Below are 24631 nucleotides of genomic sequence, written 5' to 3'. Positions count from 1 at the left end.
TTATTCTGTTTATAATGGTTGTCGCTACTCATGTCCCGTAATTTAGTTTCTTTTGATGTAAAATAATTAGTGAAATATAATTAACCCGAACAAAACAAAGAATTAAATTATAAATTATAAAAAAGAAGAAGCAACGGTGGAGGAAAAAAAAACATCATTCATTCTTCAATATTTACTATACCTAGATAAGAAGAGGGGCGTTCACGATCTATTGTAAAAAAATAAAATTTTACATTTTTACTAGGCCTGTTGCACCAGATCGTGAATACCCCTAATGATGCAGATTTTCAGGTTCCAAAAATTATTTTTGTAGTTTTGTTTTCAAAATCACGTGGCGCAAGAAAGAAACAAAAATTTTACTTTTGTAATCTTCCCACTTTATTTTTAGTTTTTCAGGTTGCAAAACCTAAAATAATTATGCATACGTTCCTGGCTACACAGTGATTTTTCAATCGATTGAAAAATCACATGCGGTGGCTACACACTGTTGTGCCCAATCACGTTCCACTTTTACATTTTCTAGGAACAAACGTTAAAAAGAGGAATAATTTTGCAACGGAACTGTATTTCCCTCAGAAAATTCAGTTCCCTTTGTGAGCATCTTCCCCCCTCACTCCTCATCCCTCTAGCCCACAAACTCCCTCGTTAGGCGATTGAAAAATCACCGTGTAGCCAGGCACTACCATACCACACCGGAAGGTAAGCGGTAGCGGTACGGGTAATTGTATGAAAAAAATTGCACACCTAAACTTTGTTGTTCCAGTTCGGAATTTTTTTCATACAATAACCCGTACCGCTACTGCATGTACCCTTCGGTGTGGCCAAGCCTTTAAAGGCTTGGCCACACCGGAGGGTACGCGGTAGCGGTACGGGTAGCGGCAACGATATTTGTATTAAAAAAATTCCACACCCGAACGTTGATGTGTCAGTTTGGAATTTTTTCCATACAAATACCCGTACCGTTACCTGTACCTCTACCGCGTACCCTTCGGTGTGGCCAAGCCTTTAAAGATTATTTTTTAGTCTAAAAAACAATTTTACATTACTCTTTTTTACAAGCAAATTGCTATAAAGGCTTGGCCACACCGGAGGGTACGCGGTAGAGGTACAGGTAACGGTACGGGTATTTGTATGGAAAAAATTCCAAACTGACACTTCAACGTTCGGGTGTGGAATTTTTTTAATACAAATATCGTTGCCGCTACCCGTACCGCTACCGCGTACCCTCCGGTGTGGCCAAGCCTTAAGGCTTGGCCACACCGGAGGGTACGCGGTAGAGGTACAGGTAACGGTACGGGTATTTGTATGGAAAAAATTCCAAACTGACACATCAACGTTCGGGTGTGGAATTTTTTTAATACAAATATCGTTGCTGCTACCCGTACCGCTACCGCGTACCCTCCGGTGTGACCAAGCCTTTAAAGAGAAAAATTTTCACTTTTGTTCTTTTCCAAAAAGTGGCCGATGTAGTTATACCCTTAAGCAAGAAAGAGAAGCGACAAAGACAGATGCAGTAAAAATGCGATAAATTTGTCTGTTTTCACCTGAACTGCTTCATCAACCGGCAAAAAAGAAAAATTCGAATGAACAATTTTGGGACAAACTGACAGATGCCTCACTGAATACCGCTAGACCGCCATTTTCGATATTCACCCCATCAAATTTCAATTTTTTTTTGTCACTTTTGTGTGTCCCGTTCATTTTCGAAAGATTTTTTTTCCAATATGTCATATAGTAGTGTCGGTATGTAATATTTTTCTTCCGCCGCGAATGTGAGAGAAAAAAGAAAAACACACAATTTTTTTGTAATTAATTTCGCGAGTTATTAATCTCCATTTTGTATATTTAAAATAAATAATTCCATCTGCAACTTTTCGCCGTAAATGCAAACAATTCACTTAAATAATTCGATTGCAATTCCTTTGTGAAAAAACGTGTGTGCATATTCCACAAAAGTAAAATTGTAACATTTTTTTCCAGAGCATATATCTCCCAAAAGGTAATGAAAAAAAGAAGAAAAAAAATTTAATTGCAAAAGACAAAAGAATTTTGTGCTACTACTCTCCACTCAAAAGTGACCAATGAACCTAATAAAATAATATAATTACTGTGTGAATTTATATTTTATGTAGAAATTATAATATTAATTCTGATTATTTCATTCATTGGCTAAGCTAGCTGTGGCTGGCTGGCCGTCGTCATCGTCATCATCCTTTGAACCAGAAGAGGAGCGAAACGAAAACGAACGAAGTGTGTGCGAGACATTTCGATTTTTCTGCCGTTCTCCATTTTTCCCCAATTGTGTGTGAAAATTGAAAAAAAAATTAAATTTATGCATATTTGCATCTATTTTTGTGTTTCTAATTTGAAAATTATTATAAAACGATAGAGACAATTTTCCAAATTGCACTGAAATTGTTGTCGCATTTTTGCGTTGTTGTTTCTCAGTCGATTAAGACATTTTAAGAAAAGGTGTGGTGGGCTGAATGGCTTTGTTTTATAAAGATTAAGAAGTTCATTTTTGTTTTTGCAATTTTTTAGTTCATTGTTTAAATAAACTCTTTTTTTTGCAAAAAAAAATTGTCCAGCACGTGTCTGTGAAAATAGAAAACTAGATCATTTGGGAAATGGCGAATTGAATAATATTGAGTTTATTGTGTCCACAAGTCTTATAATAAATTTACAAATTTGTTTATTAATTTATATAGTTTCGTTATCAAATTAAGAACCTTTATACAATATACAACTAGCAAAAAAAAAAACAGGTGCTTTTAGACATCTAGATATTTCATCTAAAATTCTATTTTTGAGAGCAAAATCATGCGAAAAAGGTCTCTTGAATATTTTATATATAAAGTACACATAAAATGAACTCCCACATAATAAAATTTTGTTTTTTTTTTTTTTAATTGGGAATGGTTACAGGGTGGGATAGTGGGATACTTTGCTCATCCCGGTTTGTTGTTAGAAGCCGGTAATTTTGAAAGAAAAACTATGGTGGTTAGGTTACAGAGCTTATTAATTCTGACTGGACAAAAAGTAAATTTCCTAATACTTTTAAATTAAATAAAAAATTATGTTTCATGTTGTTGGAAACTACTTTTGTTAATAATATGCTTTGATATACAGCTATGGACAAAGAAAGAGCACACTTTTGATTTTTCTTAAAAAAATTGGATTTATTTGAGACCTTTTAACTTATATATTATAATTTATATATCAGGGCATGCATTAGCTTATGGGGATTCATAAAATTAATAATTATAAATTATTTCATTTCAATTCAATTTTTAAAAATTATGATTTGTAGAGAATACCTTTATTTCTTCATTCCAAAAGAATCTAATTCAAAACTGCATGTTTTAATTCAGATGTTTTTTTAGCTAATGTTAGGTGATCTTTGATGTGTCTTTTTATATCATTGGATTTTTCTTGCTTGCCCGTCTATACAACTCAGCATCATGAACTATCCTTCTTAAAAGTCAGCTTCACGATTTTTTCACCGAATTCTATATTTACTTCGGGCAAAATCGCGCGAGATGGCTTAAAAGACCCACATTTGCGTTTCTTTCTGATCGCTCTATCAAATCGTATTTAAGTTTTGCGGGGAAGAAGCTAGCGCAATTTAATTTCAGAGTTTAAATTTCTATTTGCTCTTTCTAAATAAATGGCTTTATCCATTATTTATTCGAAAAATTTAGAGTTTAAGCTTATTAAGAAGGATTTTTCCCTTGACTATGAAGATCGAAAGTAATTCTTCTTTTTTTCGCAGTTTAATGATTTTTTCTGTCTATTTTTTTTTTCAAAAATACTTGTTAATTAAATAGTAGTTTACAACTTTTGAACGCGGAATAAAAATTTAACGGTTAAACAAATGTGTGCTATTTCTGTGTCCACTAGTGAAAGAGACAGGGAAAGCATTACTTTATTTCGACAATATACCAAAAGAAAATTATAAAAATTATAAAAAGCATTCCTTATCTGAAATTCGATTCGCATGATTTTTTTCAATAGTGTGCTTTTTCTCTGTCCACGGCTGTAATTCTTTCAATTTATATGTTAATCCTAAATGTTCACCTACAAACTATTCTCTCGTTTATTTATTTATGTCAGTATAAACATTTTAGAATTACAGATCCATCAATTAAGGTCTATTCTCATATCAGAAACAAATATTTCGTGCAAAGTCTTTAAAAAAATCGAAGAACAGAAATGTTTACCAAGGAAGGAGAAGCTATTTTGAGCTCATTTTCATAGTTAAAGAAGAAGTGTTAAATCAGGGAAGAAAGCAATCAACTAAGATACTATTGAACTTCAAATGTCAAGAACGGGCATATTTATTTATAAATGAATATTTAAGAAACAGATTCCTTAATTATCTAGTATTTGTGAACCAATATACTGGACTTTAAGCAGGATCACCTCTACTCCAACAAAAAAAAAAGTACAATAAAGTATTGGTATGAAGTGCAAATTTAGGAAGTACTGCAATAGTAACCAATCCTAAACCTTGTTGTAAACGTTTAAAAATGGCAAGTCCGAACCGATAACATGTGTGATCGTCGAATTGAACACAACAATTCTTCCTAACCCACCATTTAACAACTTCAAAATGTGATGCAGATAGATTGCATTCAGATTGTGCTATCAAAGAAGAGAAAAAATCAAGAGAAATTTATATCAAAGGTTGGAATAAAAGTAGTAAACGAAGATTTTTTCCAAAATTCATATTTGCACCAATTTTTCAATCGATACTCTATAGAATTATAATGAAGAGAGAAGCTTGGTATAACATGTCCGCAAATGTTTCTTCACACGGAGCAGAAGTAATAGAAAGTGTCAGATGATGTCCAAGAATGCAGGAATAAGTAAAGAACTACATGTACTATAGCACTATAAAGCCAACTGCTCCAGAAAGTTTTCCCGGTTATCAACAAATGGAATACATTTCATTATGATCCTGATATCATCCGATCCATTTATAACTCAATTGAAACCTTAACCAAAGAAAAAACATCTTCCTTTGAGGGAAGAAGCTGTTGAATTAATTAAATAACTTGTTAATATAATTATTTGTTCTCATTTATTACTTTATTTATTGTGTTATTATGTACTATGTATGTCTTGTTAATGTATTGTATGGGAAGTAACTCACTAGATTCTGCATGATTTTCACAACTAATACATTGAAATGGATGGATCCATCCAAGATACCAATAATTTTGTTTTATAAGCGTTTCCTTCATTTTTCATTTCATTTTTACTTATCGTACCAATAGCAAAATAATTAGTAAAAATATAAATAAATGTTAAACGAACTAATAACTTATAATATTTAAATCATAAACTATTTATAGTGTTCTGTGAAGTGGATATTGATCGAGTTGTATAAGTATTTTTCAGTCAGATTTGAGACAATTGAAAACTGCCATACAAAAAGGTTTACAAATTTTACACAACCTCTCGATTCAAGCTGTTATTTTTACTTATTAAGAGTTATTTTTACTTTAATAACCAGCCTAATTTACACTATTCATTTATGTTTTAAAGCAATGATCTTTAATGGCAACGTTACTTAAAGTAAATAAAACGATTAGAGGCATAATGCACTTTCAGATTTGATTTATTTGATTGAAGTAACATTCTAGTGTACATTCTAGATAACATAATGTTTTACGGATGTGGTCTCAAACTTTTGTCTGGGTGTACTGCATTGTAAATGCAAACACATTCATGTTTCATACATTACATGTCTCTGTGAACATTCTAAGTTGTCAACTTACGCACATTCAGTTATCTAAAGCGCCTGTGCCTATATTTAGCTCTTTCACAATTATAAAAAAAGTGATTCGGCAAAATTGTTTGTTACTTACAAATTGTTTTCTATTATAAATAGGAGAACGCTACACACATAATATAAACTATAATCACAAATACTACACTTAAAATAAAGAATTTTTTTCAATGTCCTATTTTCACCCATTCATTAACGTTTTCAGCATAAACTGTCACTTTGACTTAAAGAAATTACTGATTTTATTTTTTATATTGATAAAAAAAGACATTGCCTGCAAATGAAGGAAACTTTTTAAATGTCACCAATCGTATATTAGAACCTTCTGTTATCTTGAAATGTTTCATGTTGATTGAGCGGATCTAATTTGCGAGAATTTTCACTACCTTTTTTCTGAGTCATGATAGTACAACTTGCCTTATATACGAAAAAGGAGTGTGTACTGTATATTGCACAATTTATTTCAAAGTCAATTTATTACTTGATTTTAAGAAAAAAAAATCTGGTAACCCTTCACTTACCAAACCAGGTGCATAACACAAATGCTCTCTAAAGAAAAAGATTATGAACATATACTCCGAATAGTTGTTGCGCAGTTGTTACACTCTCTGTGTGAAAATTTTCTCTGACACATTATTCTGCATGTCGTCAGTAGATTGCATATTATTGTTTTTGTCCTAACTATACAAGTTTAATTACCTTTCCCCACCTTTGTAAAAAAAAAAAGAAAAATCACCACCAACAATGAAGAAAAAACACTAGTAGGTCAGCCGATTCAGATTTGTTTGGCAACCGTCACGTCATTGTCTTGTGATCCTTTGGATTTTTTTTGTTCTGTCCAAAATAATAAAAAAAATATATCAACGTCGAAAATTCTTGTTCTAGATTTTTTTTCCCAATTTGTTTCATGACAACAAAGTGCACACAAAATATATTAATATGGAATTCGTGAGCAAAACGGAATCTTTTACCCCTTTCTGTTAAATATTTACACTCTCGCTCTCTCTCTCTCTCTATGGCTAATTTTTTGGCACTTGTGTCATTTTTCAAGGAACATCACACCCGAACAGCAGGAGCCACTAAAGCAAGATATCTCATCTTCATGACCATCATCAACAAATCATTGTCATCTTGTTCCTTGTCATTGGGATCAGAATCGGAATCGAAGTCGAAGTTTTCGTTTTCGCCTTCGTGGTGGTGGTCGCCGTTGTCGTCGTCGTACTTGTCGCCTAGTGTTGCGTGTTATTTTTGTTAAATTTTTTTCGTTTCGACGATGGTGTGAATTTTTTGAATAAAGAAAATTTTATTTTAAAAAACGTTTTCTTCTACGTAGTAGTACTGTCTAAATTTGATATTCTGCTTTGCTATTTCTGTGATTATTCATTCGATTTTCTGTGATAAATTTAATTTCAAGATTTTTTCTATGTATTCAATCAATTGTGAAAAACGAAAAACAACAAGTTATGTTCTAGTTTTAAAAATTCTCTCACGCTTCTTGAAAAGAAAGTTATTTAATATTATTTGGTTAGCATTAATTACCTACTAAACATTAATACCCATTAATATATGTTGTATATATAGTGTATACGTAAAAATACTGACACTGACTACATAGTGTTGCCGATGGCTCTCTTATTTTTACCCTGAGTTGTGGTGCTACTCTCTACATAGTCGACTTTGGTTTTTGTTTTGTTTTGTTTACCACACACCGCCTGCTGAGTAAAGAAGACTCAACTATTATCAATTTAAATATACAAAAAAAAAAAAACTGCAACTAACCACAGTCAATCCCTATAAGTGCAATTATATTATTGTCTAAGTCTCTAACTTCACATTCTATGAGAAAATTATTTACGATTAAAATAGAATAAAAAACAAAACGAGATCTCTTTTTAATAAAAAGAATCGAAGATTCTCAAATTGGAGTTAGTTTTTTGGATGTTCCTACGAGCTCTCTTCCGTGTACTGCCGGTTTGTAAATAAAATATTGTAAGAATTTTAATTAGTTTATATTTTTAAGTCACATTAGTGGGTGTTAATTAAATATACATATTATATTTATGTAGGTTTGTAGTTTGAAGTGTTTGCTTGTTTTTCTTTCTTGCGAATTAAAATTATTGACTTGACGAGGAAATGAAAATGAGAAAAAAAACCAAGGCGCCTCATCGACTGTTCTTTTGACAGTTGCCTGGCATTTTTTTTTTGTGTTTCTACTTTTTTATTTGCTGAGAAAATACTGCATACTGAGAAGGGATGAGAAAGGAAAAGAGGGTGGTGTTGAATATGAGTAGAACAGTGGAACACTGGTAGTAGCAGCAGCATCTAACCAAGTGGAATATATAAAAAAAAAGACCTTAATGTGTTTTGATGAATTGTTCTGTGGGGTTGTAGTGAGTGGTTATCCTACTGGCGCTACACAATCTTCTGCTGATGCAGTAGCAGGTTGTGCTGATCAAAAAATGAAGGGAATGTTTTGATTTGAAATTCATTTATTCTTAGGATATTATGTCTTATCATCTAGGGACTTCAATTCGTATATATGCTTGGGTGTTGTGTGGTGATGTTGTTTTATTTCTATAATCTATTTCCGGAAAAAGTTGGAATTGGATAAGCCAATAAGTTTATTGTTTTATCAGTCCATTTTGGGAGATTTTGATAAATTCTAAATATTTAAAAGAATAAATGCAATTGTTTGTTGTAGTCCTCTTGACAAAGTAAAGGGTTTTCTAATTGAAAGTTGACAATTTTAACCTTTCACTGCCGACGTTCACTTAAACTAATGCCGAAACTGTCAATGGCATTTAGTAAAATCAATATTTTCATGATAAGGAAGATCAAAAGGAAGGAATGTTTACAAATAATCAATAGGCGTGTTTTTTTGGCACCGCTATCCCTATCTGCAGTGGGAGCTTCCATGTATTACAAATACAACACCCAGCTGCGGATAAAACTTAAACTTAAATCTAGCTGCGGATAAAAAATTGACATTTTTTTCGAGTATCGATACTCGATCGGAGAAAATTTCGGATAATCGGATAAATCAAGAGTCTCGAAGCTATGTTCGCAGAGTGCAATCTGCAACGTACTTAAAGTGCGTTCTTTTATTTAAGTTTATTTTGAATTAGTATTGGAACGCACACATAAAATTATTTCTACATTTCATTTATATACATATTTACCATTGATGAAAACTTAACCTACTCTAAACTTTAAATGCTTTTTAGTGAAATAAAATCAAGGAACAAGTCGCACATAATTATTATACGGTGTTTAATATTTTTCTGTAATGTCGTTTTTATTTGCAAAAGTATTTTTTTTTCTTTCTAGCGCCATATTAAAAAAAAACTAAAAAAATTGTTTTTGACATCAAGAAATAAGTTGTCTGCATCATTGCTTTTAATTTTGGTATGCAGAAACTTTCAAAAAATGAGTTTGGATATGTCCACTTTTTTCAAATTTATGAATCTGACAGCTAGAAGTGGATGTAAAGTGAGGAAAAAGGGGAAAAGTCTCAGATTTCATGATCTATTTGAGACTTTAGCCATAACTACAATGACCTAAAAAGTGAAAAAGTGGGAAATTTACAAAAGTAAAAATTTTTTATTTATTTCTAGCGCTATTTGTTTTAGGAAAAAACTACAAAAATTGTTTTTTAAAACAAAAAATAAGCTTTCTGCATCATTATTTTTAATTTTGTGGACAGAAAAACTATCACAAAATGAGTTTGAAAATTTTCACTTTTTGACTTTTTGCAAAAAGTGGCCGTTGTAGTTATACCTTAAAGTTAAGTAAAAGTTATTTATACAAATTTTGACCCTTATTGTCAAAATTAAAAAAAGTCTTCCACATTTCACATACAAATTTCAATTTCGATCTATCGACCCTGCATATAAACGGGCCACCTATAAAAACTCCAAATTCATGAACGACGACTGTACCCAAATCTACGAACATATCCCAATATGTCAAAAACTTATCCGAAAGCAAAACCCAAATAAAAAATCAAACTTTGAACAAATGCAGATGGATGTACAAATGGAAAATAAGGAAAATCCATTTTTAGTAATTTAATTTGGTCTGTTTCATTTCTAACGTTTAAAAATCAATAAATTATGCGTAAAAACTACTCAAAAATAATCTTGAATAAAATTCGGTTTTGTTGTTTTTGTTTTATTATCTGACAGCTAGACAGCTGTGGATGGGCAACTGCGGATACGTTTTTTTGGGAAATACAATTTGGCTGCAGATAGCGATGCCAAAAAAACACGCCTAATATTTACTACCAAATTTCACAGTCAGTAGGCGTGTTTTTTTGGCATCGCTATCTGCAGCCAAATTGTATTTCCCAAAAAAACGTATCCGCAGTTGCCCATCCACAGCTGTCTAGCTGTCAGATAATAAAACAAAAACAACAAAACCGAATTTTATTCAAGATTATTTTTGAGTAGTTTTTACGCATAATTTATTGATTTTTAAACGTTAGAAATGAAACAGACCAAATTAAATTACTAAAAATGGATTTTCCTTATTTTCCATTTGTACATCCATCTGCATTTGTTCAAAGTTTGATTTTTTATTTGGGTTTTGCTTTCGGATAAGTTTTTGACATATTGGGATATGTTCGTAGATTTGGGTACAGTCGTCGTTCATGAATTTGGAGTTTTTATAGGTGGCCCGTTTATATGCAGGGTCGAAAGATCGAAATTGAAATTTGTATGTGAAATGTGGAAGACTTTTTTTAATTTTGACAATAAGGGTCAAAATTTGTATAAATAACTTTTACTTAACTTTAAGGTATAACTACAACGGCCACTTTTTGCAAAAAGTCAAAAAGTGAAAATTTTCAAACTCATTTTGTGATAGTTTTTCTGTCCACAAAATTAAAAATAATGATGCAGAAAGCTTATTTTTTGTTTTAAAAAACAATTTTTGTAGTTTTTTCCTAAAACAAATAGCGCTAGAAATAAATAAAAAATTTTTACTTTTGTAAATTTCCCACTTTTTCACTTTTTAGGTCATTGTAGTTATGGCTAAAGTCTCAAATAGATCATGAAATCTGAGACTTTTCCCCTTTTTCCTCACTTTACATCCACTTCTAGCTGTCAGATTCATAAATTTGAAAAAAGTGGACATATCCAAACTCATTTTTTGAAAGTTTCTGCATACCAAAATTAAAAGCAATGATGCAGACAACTTATTTCTTGATGTCAAAAACAATTTTTTTAGTTTTTTTTTAATATGGCGCTAGAAAGAAAAAAAAAATACTTTTGCAAATAAAAACGACATTACAGAAAAATATTAAACACCGTATAATAATTATGTGCGACTTGTTCCTTGATTTTATTTCACTAAAAAGCATTTAAAGTTTAGAGTAGGTTAAGTTTTCATCAATGGTAAATATGTATATAAATGAAATGTAGAAATAATTTTATGTGTGCGTTCCAATACTAATTCAAAATAAACTTAAATAAAAGAACGCACTTTAAGTACGTTGCAGATTGCACTCTGCGAACATAGCTTCGAGACTCTTGATTTATCCGATTATCCGAAATTTTCTCCGATCGAGTATCGATACTCGAAAAAATGTCAATTTCTTATCCGCAGCTAGATTTAAGTTTAAGTTTTATCCGCAGCTGGGTGTTGTATTTGTAATACATGGAAGCTCCCACTGCAGATAGGGATAGCGGTGCCAAAAAAACACGCCTAGTGATGGAAACTTTGATACAAGATATATGTTTGTAAAAAAATTTAAGATGGAAAAATTAGTCGGAGTATTGAGGATATTGGTGGCATTCAAGCGTTCGTCGCAAATGTTCTTAAACAGTCGATTTCTCGGCGCAACTCAAAAGTTGCATATAGCTAAGATAAACACACACTTGGCGAAAGTTACTTGGCCTGCACTCTTATAAAATTAAATAAACAAATACTAAAGCCATAAGATGATATAAAACGACTTACATTATCACATTGGGCTCTATTAACTCTCGAATTAATCATATTTAGTAATGAACTTCATTTTTGGCCTAACACATTTACCAAAAATAGTATACTTGTTGTTTTTTCAACATCTGGCTTAGAAGTTAAACCTTCTTCCCTTTCAACATTCAACATAACATCTTGAAAACTGCTTAAATGATTAATTTTGTCTAATTTATTAAACTTGGTACAGGTATTAACAGCCACCGCAATCTACAGACTTTCTATCGGCTGTGCGCATAGCTGGCCAACTAAATAGTCTGGCCTTTAGGAAATATTTTGTTTGAAGGCCTTTGTGTAGCACTACAAACGTTCTTTACGATCCTTCAAACTTTTTGATCCGCCGATACTCAATTGTTGTAGTGTACGCATTAATATACATTTTCATACTTATTGCGAGACCGACTAAACTGCTTTTTATTATCTTTAAAAAAAAAAATTAAATAGCTGGTTTTCAAACAATCCCTAACCAAAAGCGAGTTTTGCCTTGGGCCCTTACCTCGTTGGAAGATAAAGGATCCATTTTATAGATTTAACTGAGCATAGAAATAAATATTATTCCTTTTATAAATTTTATAAGGGTTATTCATGCAACGGTGTAAACTATAGGAAACCTGGTTAAATGGTAAATGTCGTTAATGAACTATCAAACCTGTACACAATTTTGACACATTTACCAGGTTTACCCGGAGTTTACATCGTTTCATAAAAACCCGTATTGTATTTTTTATTTCCCAATTGTAGCATAAAAGCGATTATTTCGATAATCAATAAAAAAAAAACATGTATTTCAATTTTTTTAAAACTCAGGGTACACTTACACTTATGCAATAAAAAATAGAAGCACAGAAAAATTTTCAGTTATTTAATATTTGGAGCTAAACAGCAAATATTATTGAAAATGTAAATAATATTTGAAGAAAATACTCCTAGAACAAAGAATAACACATACAAGGCTTTCTCAATTGGTTATCAATCAATGAAAAAGTTAGTTCTTGTGGTGACATAATTTAAATTTTTAATTAGGTAATGGCCAATTTCTTCAATCTGAGTACAAAATCCTAACATGAGTCACTATTCGAGGTATTCAGAAGCAAAATGAGTCAAGTTCATTTAAAATTTGCGTTGTACACAACTTTGAGAAGCTCGTTTCATAGAAACTAAGGAACTTCTGAAAACATTTTCACTGACCAATAGTTTTTTTATTTAGGAAAAAAAAAAAAAATAACATTATAACACCGTTAAACATGTAATTTAAATAAAAAATGGACTTGACCTATTATTATTCTGAAAGGCTCTTTTTTAAAGGTACATTTTTTAAGAAAGTATTATGTTCATTTATTTATATACACAGTATCCCAAAATTAAAGGCCCGAACATTTTCATCCCACAATTTTTCAGCTAGTATTTTGATTCCTCTGTTCATAAAGGAAAAATTAATTTATTAAAACATTTTTTATTTTGAAACTATCATTAAAATGCATCATTGAACTGTTTCATTTCCGATTTAAAGGCATTGAAAGCAAGATATAATGGTCGTAAGTTCATCATTGAACTGTTTCATTTCCGATTTAAAGGCATTGAAAGCAAGATATAATAGTCGTAAGTTGTATCAGCATGACGATAATAACATAATAAGTAATAGCATATTATTACTAAAAAAAAATAATTGATTTTGATTTAAACTTTTGTTAAAATACAATTTAATTATTGAATTGATTTCAATAAACAGATGATTTTAATTTAAAAAGAATGCCAAAAAAAATCCAGCACCGATTACAATGAGACCTGTATGGTTTGAAAGGGCATAAATAGCAGATAACAAATATAATTTTTTTTTAAACCATCCCGGCTTAAATGACGCAAACAGCGTCATTTGAAAAAACAATCTAATTTATGGCACATGATCATGATTATCTTTTCGATGCTAGACCACAAGAAATTAAAACCAAAGCAATCCCTGAAAATAGTTTTATATGAAAAAACACTTAATAATTTGAATTTAAAAAAATGCATATTTGTTATCTTCTATTGTTGCCCTATCAAGCCATATAAATTTTACATAGATATCATTTTAATATGTTGGGTTTTTCCTCCATACATTTTTCGGCATTCTGTTTTCTAATACAACTCGTTTCACTAAAAACGTTAGTTTCACTGGTCAACTCTAACCTTAAATGTCTACCTACAGTGTTTATTTTATTGAAATTTTTCAATGCTAGTTATAACTGACTTGTCAAAGACCACTACAATAATTTGTTTCATTGATGGGGTACGAAATAAAACAATTTTTACTAAATTAATTTATCCTAACAAGATCAAGTAGTTATTTCTACATACATATTTTCTTAAATTAATTTTAAATACTTGAAAAAAAACCTTTTTATACAAATGTACTTTAATTGAATAAACTTTTATGTTGAATATCAGCAGTTATACTTGGGAAGAAATTGGTTAAACGATATATTTACGAAAGTTAATATACATTATTTTAAAAGAAATAAAAAAAAAAAAAACAAATTTATACATGTAAGCATTTTTAATTAATTTATTGAATTTATTTATATTTTTCTTTAGTGCTGCAACGAAAAAGAAATGAATTCTCTTTCAAACAAATGTATGTCGTCAACGGAAAATGGTCTTCATCACGATAAAGTAGCAATTTTAGATGCTGGATCTCAATATGGGAAGGTGAATATTTTGATTGGCAATATTTTTAATAATTTAAACAAAAATAATAACAATACACTTTTTGTTACCTTTTTTGATTTATTACAGGTTATTGATAGGAAAGTGCGTGAATTACAAATAGAATCCGATATTCTACCCTTGGACACAACAGCTGCAGAGCTTAAAGTCAATGGGTATCGAGGAATCATTATATCAGGAGGTCCAGCTTCAGTTTATGGCGATGATGCGCCTCGATATGATCCGGAAATATTCAAATCGAAAATTCCCATATTAGGTATTTGCTACGGAATGCAAATGATGAATAAAGAGTTTGGTGGAACCGTGCACAAAAAGGACATTCGAGAAGATGGTCAACAGAATATTGAGATAGAACCATCGTGTCCACTATTCAAGTAAGTTTTGAATTTCTATTTAATTTAAATTTTGAAGGAAAAGAAAGAGATTTACCAATGAAATTAGGTGATCTCCGATACAATCCTTCTATATAAAAATATATAAATATGCTTTGAACACTCTAATATAGTAAAGTCTTATATATTAGGCTACACGTGGCATAACAAAAATTATAATAACAATTATGTATTACGAGTATAAAAGATGTGCGACAAATAGGGTAAATCTTTTCTGTTTGTGATTCGCAGCAACTGGGTAGCATTTATATTTAAAGGGTATTCGTTTAGAAAGTCTGTGATGCAAAATAGATTATTTAAAAAAAAATTTGAAGCAACAGATGTGTGATATTGTGATATAAACAAACATTTTCATACCACTCAAAAATCCATATTTTCAAGTCAAAGAGTATTTTTGCATTAGGTTTTCTGTACTTTAAGTTTTTTTTCAAAAACGCTTTAACATTATCTAAATTTTTCCTTTCTTGTAAGAAGCTTTTGGTTTTAAATTATTTGTGAAAAAAAATGGGTTGGGGTCAAAATTCTGCCGGGGTCAAAATTCTTTTGTGAAAATTCTGCTTTCAAAATTCTGCTTCACAAAATTCTGCTTTCAAAATTCTGCTTTTCAAAATTCTGTTTTTCAAAATTCTGTTTTTCAAAATTCTGCTTTTCAAAATTCTGTTTTTCAAAATTCTGCAAAAAATTAAAAAAGGGTTTGGAAAATGTTAAAAAGCGCGCGCTTTTTAACATTTTCCAAACCCTTTTTTAATTTTTTGCAAAATTCTGTAAAATCATCTTCTTGATAAATTGTCTGCTTATTTGATTACTTACCTACATAATTTGTCATTCTTTGAATGCATATTAATTTTTGTTTTAATACTAAACATTTCCGAAAATAATTCAAATTTTTTTTAATTTATCAAATAAAGATGAATAATCAAAAATTTGAATAAGAAAAGGAATATTTTGTATCAAACAACATCGGTTCCAATAAGTTATAGATTTTATTCGAAAGAAAGTCAGTCTATGCATTTTAAAAAATATTTCCGACACTTAAACAAAAAAAAATTAGGAAAGTACCAATGTTGAATTACATTAATGAGGTGTATTTTTCTTTAGTCAGCACATATGATATAAAAAAAAACAGAATTGGCAGAATTTTTTGTTTAAGTATAATGCTGGCAGAATTTTGAAAAGCAGAATTTTAAAAAGCAGAATTTTGAAAAGCAGAATAGAAAAAAAGCAGAATTTTGAAAAACTGAATTTTCGTTAAAAAAGCAGAATTTTGAAAAGCAGAATTTTGAAGCCAGAATTTTGACCCGATCCCGAAAAAAATGCTTGGACTGGAAAAAATAGTACAAACAAAGAACTCTGACTTTACAATTCCGTTATATACGAGTATATATAAATTTTTAACTTGTAATCAGTTTCGCCTAAAACAAATTAAATAATTTCTAATTATATTTGAAACTGTTAATCACTTTGTCAGATATGTATGTATTTTTTTTTGAGCTCATTAGAACAAAACTCAAAAATGATTTTAATAAAAAAAAATACATAAATTTGTTGTGGAGTGCATTTTACTTGTTCTTGACAACAAATCTGAGAAAAGACAAAACTCAGAACTTGAAATTATATCTGCACCTGACGTTGATTTCATATTTCTCAGACCTTTCTTATAAATAAGTTCGAGAACTAATTTCTTAGGAAAATCGTTCTAAAATCCATCTTATTTACTACTTATTTACTAATAATATAACATTATATAATTACAGTCGCCTTAGCCGAACACAGTCCGTTCTCTTAACCCACGGCGATAGTGTCGATCGATTGGGAGACAAACTTAAAATTGGTGGATACTCTTCAAATGAAATTGTAACTGCCATATACAATGAAGCTCTACGAATATACGGAGTGCAATTTCATCCCGAGGTAATTTTCTATCAAAAACATACAAAAATATATTCTCGCTTATGTAATAATTATTTATTCGTTATCATTAGGTTGATTTAACAACTAACGGCAAACAAATGCTCTCTAATTTCCTTTACGACATTTGTGGGCTTTCACCCACTTTTACTGTGGTTAATCGAAAGGAGGAATGTGTTAAATATATAAAAGAAAAAGTTGGAAGCAACAAAGTTTTGGTGAGTATACAAACACTTAGCTTAAAAAATCATTATTATAAAATGTTATTTAAATAATTTAAAAAGAAAAAACTTCACATTTATATTTCAAACAATTTTTGTAAATATTTTGGAACAAAATTTTAGTGTCTTGTGAGTGGTGGTGTAGATTCGACTGTTTGTGCAGCTTTACTAAGACATGCATTGGATCCAAGTCAAATTATTGCAGTACACGTAGATAACGGTAAGAACATTTAAACAAATTACAAACAAAATAAAATGAAGAAACTTAAATTTACAAATAGGATTCATGCGAAAGGACGAAAGTGAAAAAGTTGAAAAATCACTGAGAGAAATTGGCATTGATCTGATAGTGAGGAAGGAACTGTTTCAATTTCTAAAAGGTACCACATCTGTTAAGCGCCCTGGTCAATTGTACATTGTGGAAACCCCAATGCTATGTCAAACGTTTAATCCTGAGGAAAAACGTAAGATAATAGGTGATGTGTTTGTCAAGGTGACAAACGACGTTGTTAGCGAAATGAAACTGAAACCAGAAGAAGTACTATTAGCACAAGGTACATTAAGGCCTGACCTTATTGAATCTGCATCCAGTTTGGTCAGCAGTAATGCGGATACAATTAAGACACATCATAACGATACCGATTTGATAAGGTAAGGTTTTATTAATTTCTATATTATTATTAAGGAGTAAGGATTCGTACCAAAATCGTAGCCGTGATAACAATTACACATGATGACAGAGAACGGGAAGAAATTGGGTTGCGCAATTCTGTTTATTCATCTCGACCGCTTAAAGAAAATGTGCTTCACATATTGTACGATGCATTACATTCTTAATGCAATATAGCGAAACGTCTATAGTATAGTAAAGTCCATAGTATTTTTTATAGTATAGTCGATAGTAAAAAATTAAGTTATACTTCTTTCATTCGATACTTAGTTTCACGAAATTATGGAAATACATATGTAGTTTTTTTATTGAAAAAGGAGGAGGTATTCAATTCGTCTGTATTTTTTTTTTTTTTTATGTTTGTTACCTCATAACTTTGGACTAAGTAAACCATTTTTCATAATTCTTTTTGTATTGGTGCCTGTAGTGTGGTCCCATTTATAGACTATAGAAACTATTAGAAAACCCATAAAGTCGGTGTTGTTTTTTGATAAAAATGATTATTAATGTTATTTTTTAGAATTTTTAAAAGGATTCATGTCCATATTAAATTTAATAAAGTTTCTCTTGAAGCCTTTTTTAATTAAACCTCTAATTGTAGTGAACATTTTAAGACCTATTGTCTGTATTGCAACACTCAAAATTGGCCAAGCTACAGGCATTTTTCGAAACGAAAATTTAGTCACTGCGGGCGCTCGACTTTCTTTCTTTTGCGATTATATCGAAACTACATTCTTTGACCTTGTACCTTCGAAATCTCGGAAACTACTTATCCGATTGCTTTCAAATTTTTATTGAATATTCTTAAATACAATATTTAAAATGTAGCGTAGATTTTTTTTGATAGCTGGATTATTTTTTTTTTTTTTTTTATTCATATCTTTGCTTGAAAAATGTTGGTGAAAAATAAAAAAAAATGTTTGCTGTCTCACCATAATATTTCTAATAGTCCAATAAGAAAACGTCTTCGTTACATTGTAGTCACACTACTTTTTTGTTCAGATGTACCACAACCGGGTACCAGGTGGGACAAGGACCGCACGTGTCGTGTGTAGGCCCTCCGCTGCAACCATTAGGTTAAAATGGTTGCCGGGCAAAGACCCGCTTAGGCCCTTATGATTCCAAGCAAGTTAGGAACACACTAGTCGAACCACTCGGAAATTCTAATAAATAGGGATAAACTTGTAACGTCCCTTTTCACTAGATAACTAGTGTCCTCTTGAAGAATTTTCATTTACATAGTGCCCATTGTAAAGAAAGCATTTTCCAGAATACTTCCATAACCTACATACTTTAACTAATATGACTAAATCGTTGACGATATCGTCATTCATTTGCTCGTACCATTATCGTCTCGCCTGTCATCATTAAATATGTCGTTGTTTTGGTATTTTTTTTTTGTGGCTGAAAAAAAAATTATAGTGGGAAAATGTTAATTTTTTTTATAAAAAGTTATAGTTTTTTATAAAAATATTTTATTTATGAACAGAAAACAATTAGAAGCTTGTGGGATTGAATAGGTTGAATGGAGATAAACATTGTCAACAAAAAGTGATTTTAAACATAGAGTGCTACCAAACAAATTGCATTTTTATTTTATTCCTAATAGAATACTCGATTCAAAAAGCTTTTGATACGTATCAACCAAAAATTTGTGATTGATATGAAAATTGATGTGTATCTATTTTTTTTTATATTCGTAATACCAAATATATCACAAATACATAAGTCACAATAATGATTAAATTCACAGTTCATCAACAAAGTTGATAGTAGATAGCCATAATACCAACGCATCTGAATTATTGTTAGGTATCTAGTTGATAGCTATAAAAGGGCTTTTTTTATAATTTAAAATAGGGCTGTTTGTGTGAGTTGTTCCACCAATTTTCTAGCTGAATTCTTTTATTTATTCACCAATCTGAACTGAATGCCACTCGTCGAATGTAATGACTATTTGTGTTCTCAACCTACTATGTCAATAGAAATTCTTAAGCATGTTTTTTATTCTAAAATTGCAGCTGCATTCAAAGGAACTTAGCGTTACATTTTGATCAGATAAGAAACGAGCTTATTCCCATAATTTGTGTGTTTTCCAATCCATTGAGTTCGGCGTCTTATACATCTTTATTTTATTAAAGTCAAAACAAATTTGTAAAATACACAAATTGAAATCCACTTTTTGTTTCTTTAACGCACAGAGAACTAAGAAGTGCTGGTCGAGTCGTTGAACCGCTTAGTGATTTTCATAAAGATGAAGTAAGGACCTTGGGATTCAATTTAGGACTACCAGCACCACTTGTTGAAAGGCATCCATTCCCTGGCCCTGGTTTAGCCATAAGAATTTTGTGTGCTGATGAACCGTACATTGAAAAGGATTTCTCCGAAACACAGGTAAAATACAAAATATTTTACATCCGATAAATTCAATAAATCCGCTTTTTGTGGGTTTCAGGTTATAGCACGAGTGATAGTAGACTACAAAAACAAACTGGAAAAGAATCACGCTTTAATAAACCGAGTGACTGGCTCAACGTCCGAAGACGAACGAAGAGAACTCTTACGAATTTCATCTAATTCCCAAATACAAGCGACTGTCTTGCCAATCCGATCAGTTGGCGTGCAAGGTTAGTAATACCAACAAACATTATTAAATTAATCTTCCTTACATTGAAAACATTTTGTATTTTATGTTTAGGTGACAAAAGAAGTTACAGCTATGTGTTGGGTCTTTCTAGTGACACCGAACCAAATTGGAGCGATATAATGTTTTTGGCCAAACTAATCCCTCGAATCTTACATAATATAAATCGAGTTTGCTATGTATTCGGTAAACAGGTTAAGTTTCAATTCCATGATATAACGCATACGAATTTAAATCGTTACGTGCTGAAGCAATTACGACAAGCCGATGCTATTGCAACTGATGTGAGTTGTATTTTCTTTAAGTTAAGAATAAAGTTAATTTTATTGTTGATCCTTTCATTTTTTTTTAGATTATCCAACAAGCTGGATTGAATAGAAAAATCTCACAAATGCCTGTTGTGCTAATTCCGCTCCATTTTGATCGTGATCCAGCCAACCGAATACCATCATGCTGTAGATCGATTGTACTGCGGCCTTTTATAACAAACGATTTTATGACTGGTGTGCCGGCTATTCCAGGTTCAGTTCAACTGCCAATTCATGTAAGTATACATTGAGATTTCTCTATAGCTAGTTGTCTCCATTTGCACACATCAAGCACGTTTGGCCATACCATCAACCTAATCAAATTTAAAGCTTACTTTAATATTTATATGAATTCTACAGTTGTCGCCATACCAAAAAACAATTTAATAGTAAGTTCAAAGGCTAATGCTCGGTTAAATTTTGTATTTGGGAATCTGTGTAGTGTAACGAAGTGAACCATTTGTTCTTGAACCTTGGGTAAAATATTGTTCCAAGGTGTGTTGGTCTTTGCGAGTAAACAATTTGAAAAGATCTTACAACCTTGTTTCAACATTTTGTCTGTTACCTCCTGTTAAATCATGACATCACGTTATTCTTGTCTTCTGTAATTTCTGCGGCCATCAAACATGGTATAAGAAGCCCATAATATATTAGTGTTTCGCTTTGCCTTAAAGCCTCGGCAATCGAAGATGAATAAGTACGATATTCGTTTATACAGGGTGTCCCAAAAGTAATGGTCCAAAAGGAATTTGGTAACTTGTTCATCCCCATTTAACGGTTTTCGAGTAAATCGAGTTTATGTCGAATTTCGAAGAACTCCTATATTGAACTTTTATTTTGCTTCCCTAGATCTCACTTTCTTCTTGAGCTAGAATTACAAGATCACTGAAATCTGTGTGTGGTCTTTCACAAACAATACTATCAACGCGCTGAAGAGAGCGATTAACCCTGTGCCAGCAAAAATTTAAACATCTCTAGAGCCTTACATAATTGTTTTATTTTTGAAAGGTTCTAATTCCTAAACGATACGATATTATGCATGCTTGAATTTATCAAGTGGCAGCGGTGCGGTGGTGCGATGCGTATTGCGTCGTTCAAACCTAGCTCGTGTGTAGACGTTTTGCAAGCTAATTGAATATACAGCACTAAAAATGAGTCTAATGATTGGCTTGACCCCTGTGAAATAGCTATAACTCAGGCCTCTATACTTGTTGGTAACACTCGTGTTATGTAGAAAAAAACTAATAGAGTTTGCAAAATGTATTACAATTAAAACTTTGCTTGATTTTGATAAAAAAAATCAACGTTATGTCAACTTTCCTATTCAATACTATTTTTTTTATTTGCAGGTGCTTGAAAATATAGTGCGTGAAATAACCAAATTGGACGGAATTTCAAGAGTTCTCTACGATTTAACTTCAAAACCGCCCGGAACAACAGAATGGGAATGATTTATCCAACTACCATAGCAGCAGACAAAAATCTTTCAAACTCTTTATTCTGAAGTTTGTTCTATTCACCTGCTGTGCATAGGGATTCTTCTTGAACAAGTCAAATACAACTAAATTAAGAAAATATAATACTAGGAGTTAAAAAAGCAAAGGAAAATTAATATAATAAATTTAATAATTAAATAAAATAAAAATCTTCACTCTTAACAGATAATTAAAAAAAAAAAAACAAAACAAAATTAACAGGTTCAGTTTACAGGATTAACGTGTTGATCAGTTGAAATCCCAAAACTGAATCGAAAATTAAATGATGTAACCAAAATATTTAAGTAAAGAAAAAAAAATAAACAAAATTGTCTGAGACGAACGAAAAAACACTTATGTAAAAATACAAACAAAAAAATCTATAATATGTTACTGTGTTAAAAAAAATACATCGGATTAAAAAAAAAGAGATAAAATCCATATAACTGTTATAAATAAAATCATAAAACAAAATGGAGAAACCAGAAATTTAATTCTGTGAGACATTTATTTTAAAATGATTTTTCTTTTTTTTTTCCTAATTTTATTTTATGTTTAAAAGGAAAATGTTTACGTGATCATATAAATAAAAAAAAAAATAATAATCGTTTCTGTTAATTTTTATACGTATAAACAAGATAAAATATTTCCTTTTTGTAAATGAAAATATAATTTGTTACCCAAGAAAAGTCGCGCTCATTATGATGATTTATTTATAATAAAACAAAAAACAAAAAAAAAACTTGGGCGAAGAAGAAATATTTGAGTGAATATAATATTGTTAAATATAAAATAAAACAAAAAAAAACATTTTTAAATTACACTTATGTGCTGCATTTTAAACAAACAAAAATAAATTTAAAAAATAAAACAAGAACATTTCACAGTTTTCATTTTTGAGACTCACTCTTCGTTGAACACTTAATTATAAATTAATTTAAAGGATACAATCTTAAAAGTTTAACGTAACAAATCGATGAGAAAATAAAGAACTATATTTTAAAATATCATCGCATGAATTGTTTACTTTGAAAAATTACCTAAATTTGTAAACATTTAATCCAATGCACAGAAATGAAAAGTTAGATCGTTTTGAAACAAAACGATTATCGTAATACGTAATCATTAACCGTTTTATAAAATATATCCGTAGTCCCAGTGAAACACTCTATAAAAAAAATACTATAATATTTTCCCATTTCCCGATACTGCAATAACCAAGTATCAATTTTCCGATTCCAATGATACCGATACCAGAAATGATCCTGCTTTTGATGAGCCAATGCCTTCAGATATATCACCTTTAAATCAACCGACAATACCACCCTGATAGCAAAGGAATAAAAAAAATGTCAAAATGCGGAATTTTTTTTCTACATCTTCAATGAGCACAGAGCAAGAACCACACGAAAGCCTTTGAAATTCCCCAACACCTTCAATATTAAATTCCGAGCCCGATGAACACATACTTTCCGTTGCCGACAAAACCAGTTCTCAAATTGATCCTGTTCCTAATACCATCCGGCAAAAAGAAATTTATAAAATTCATCCATTCGTGGTTGCGAAGAACGAAAACGTATGATCATGAAATTTAAAATACACGGAACGAAAAAAGGTAATATTTTCTAAACTGGTTGCGATAGAAAATTTTTCTATTTGGTTTTAGAACAGTTACATATATGTGTAGCTATCAGCCATTTCAGGCTTATCCATGTTGTTAAGCTTTGATATGCTCTAAATTGGTTAAAAAGGATGTAGATATTACAAGTCTTCATTTTATCAACTTTAAACTTGGTGTTCTCGCTGCATCTTTTAATAGAGTCCTTCAAACGGATATGTGGCCAATAGGCGTTCAAATTAAGTATGCCGTCCAAAAAACGAAACGGGCCAAAGCCTTGTAATTTTAGGCATTTTTTACCCCAATCTGCGGAAAAATTCCTCCTGGGCTCGATTTTGGTATAGACCTTCGTTACGGCCTTGTTATGAAGATGTGAAAAATCGACATTGATAACGCGTCCGCGTTAGAAGTTATAGAGGTCAAAAGGTCACGAAAATAGGGGTCTATGGAAAATCTGTTCGTCAAAAAATTATCTACAAATATTGGGCGCTTTCATAAATGCATGGTTGCGCAAGTCTGACGAATGCAAAGCTTTCATTAATGCAAATGACAAATGTCAGGTGTTCATAAATGCAAAACGCAAATATTTGCAGCGCAAATGTGCAAATGAAAAAATTCTAAACTTAAAGAAAGAAGGAACATGACGTAAAAGATGATACAGCTTTTCTTTGTTTCTCAATTCTGTCAAAATATTAATTGGAAATTGAAAGATCAAGTCAAAATAACAAAAATAGCCGCGAATTTCTTGGATATAATAAATTTGTAAATATTGACAGAAATGTTTAAAAAAAAAAGTTTTTTTTTCTTAAAGGATGGAATTAAGATAATTTATATTGTTATTTTGGAGAAGAGGCTGAATTGCAACTTAAAAAAATTGACAAATGACGCAAATCAGAAAAAGTGTTCATAAATTCAA

At 30.9% G+C, this 24631-nt stretch overlaps 1 protein-coding gene across 2 annotated transcripts; it reads left to right on the top strand.

Moving 5' to 3' along the window:
• Window positions 1-1722: 1722 nt before the first annotated feature.
• LOC129920888 (GMP synthase [glutamine-hydrolyzing]) lies at window positions 1723-22332 on the top strand. 2 transcript variants are annotated; one of them, XM_056002384.1, is made up of 12 exons: window positions 1723-1999; window positions 14348-14461; window positions 14549-14853; window positions 16626-16782; window positions 16854-16997; window positions 17124-17220; window positions 17282-17651; window positions 19872-20064; window positions 20126-20297; window positions 20369-20598; window positions 20667-20858; window positions 21972-22332. In XM_056002384.1, the coding sequence occupies exons 2-12, from the start codon at window positions 14366-14368 to the stop codon at window positions 22071-22073; spliced, it is 2058 nt and encodes a 685-aa protein (XP_055858359.1). In that variant the 5' UTR covers window positions 1723-1999; window positions 14348-14365; the 3' UTR covers window positions 22074-22332. The 2 variants fall into 2 exon arrangements, with proteins under 2 accessions (XP_055858359.1, XP_055858358.1); XM_056002383.1 differs by lacking the exon at window positions 1723-1999 and adding an exon at window positions 7643-7765.
• The last annotated feature ends 2299 nt before the right edge of the window (window positions 22333-24631 follow it).

Source organism: Episyrphus balteatus, chromosome 1 (assembly GCF_945859705.1).
Source record: "Episyrphus balteatus chromosome 1, idEpiBalt1.1, whole genome shotgun sequence".
NCBI classification, from domain to species: Eukaryota; Metazoa; Arthropoda; class Insecta; order Diptera; family Syrphidae; genus Episyrphus; species Episyrphus balteatus.
The sequence above is the reverse complement of the archived record's forward strand: the minus strand, read 5'-3'. Positions and strand labels throughout refer to the sequence as shown.

Excerpts from the sequence above, each read along its gene's own strand:
- LOC129920888 (XM_056002383.1), top strand. The coding sequence starts at position 7,733 with ATGTTCCTACGAGCTCTCTTCCGTGTACTGCCG. Across the intron at positions 14,854-16,625 it reads CCATCGTGTCCACTATTCAA|TCGCCTTAGCCGAACACAGT; the intron begins GTAAGTTTTGAA and ends ATATAATTACAG. Across the intron at positions 20,859-21,971 it reads CAGTTCAACTGCCAATTCAT|GTGCTTGAAAATATAGTGCG; the intron begins GTAAGTATACAT and ends TTTTATTTGCAG.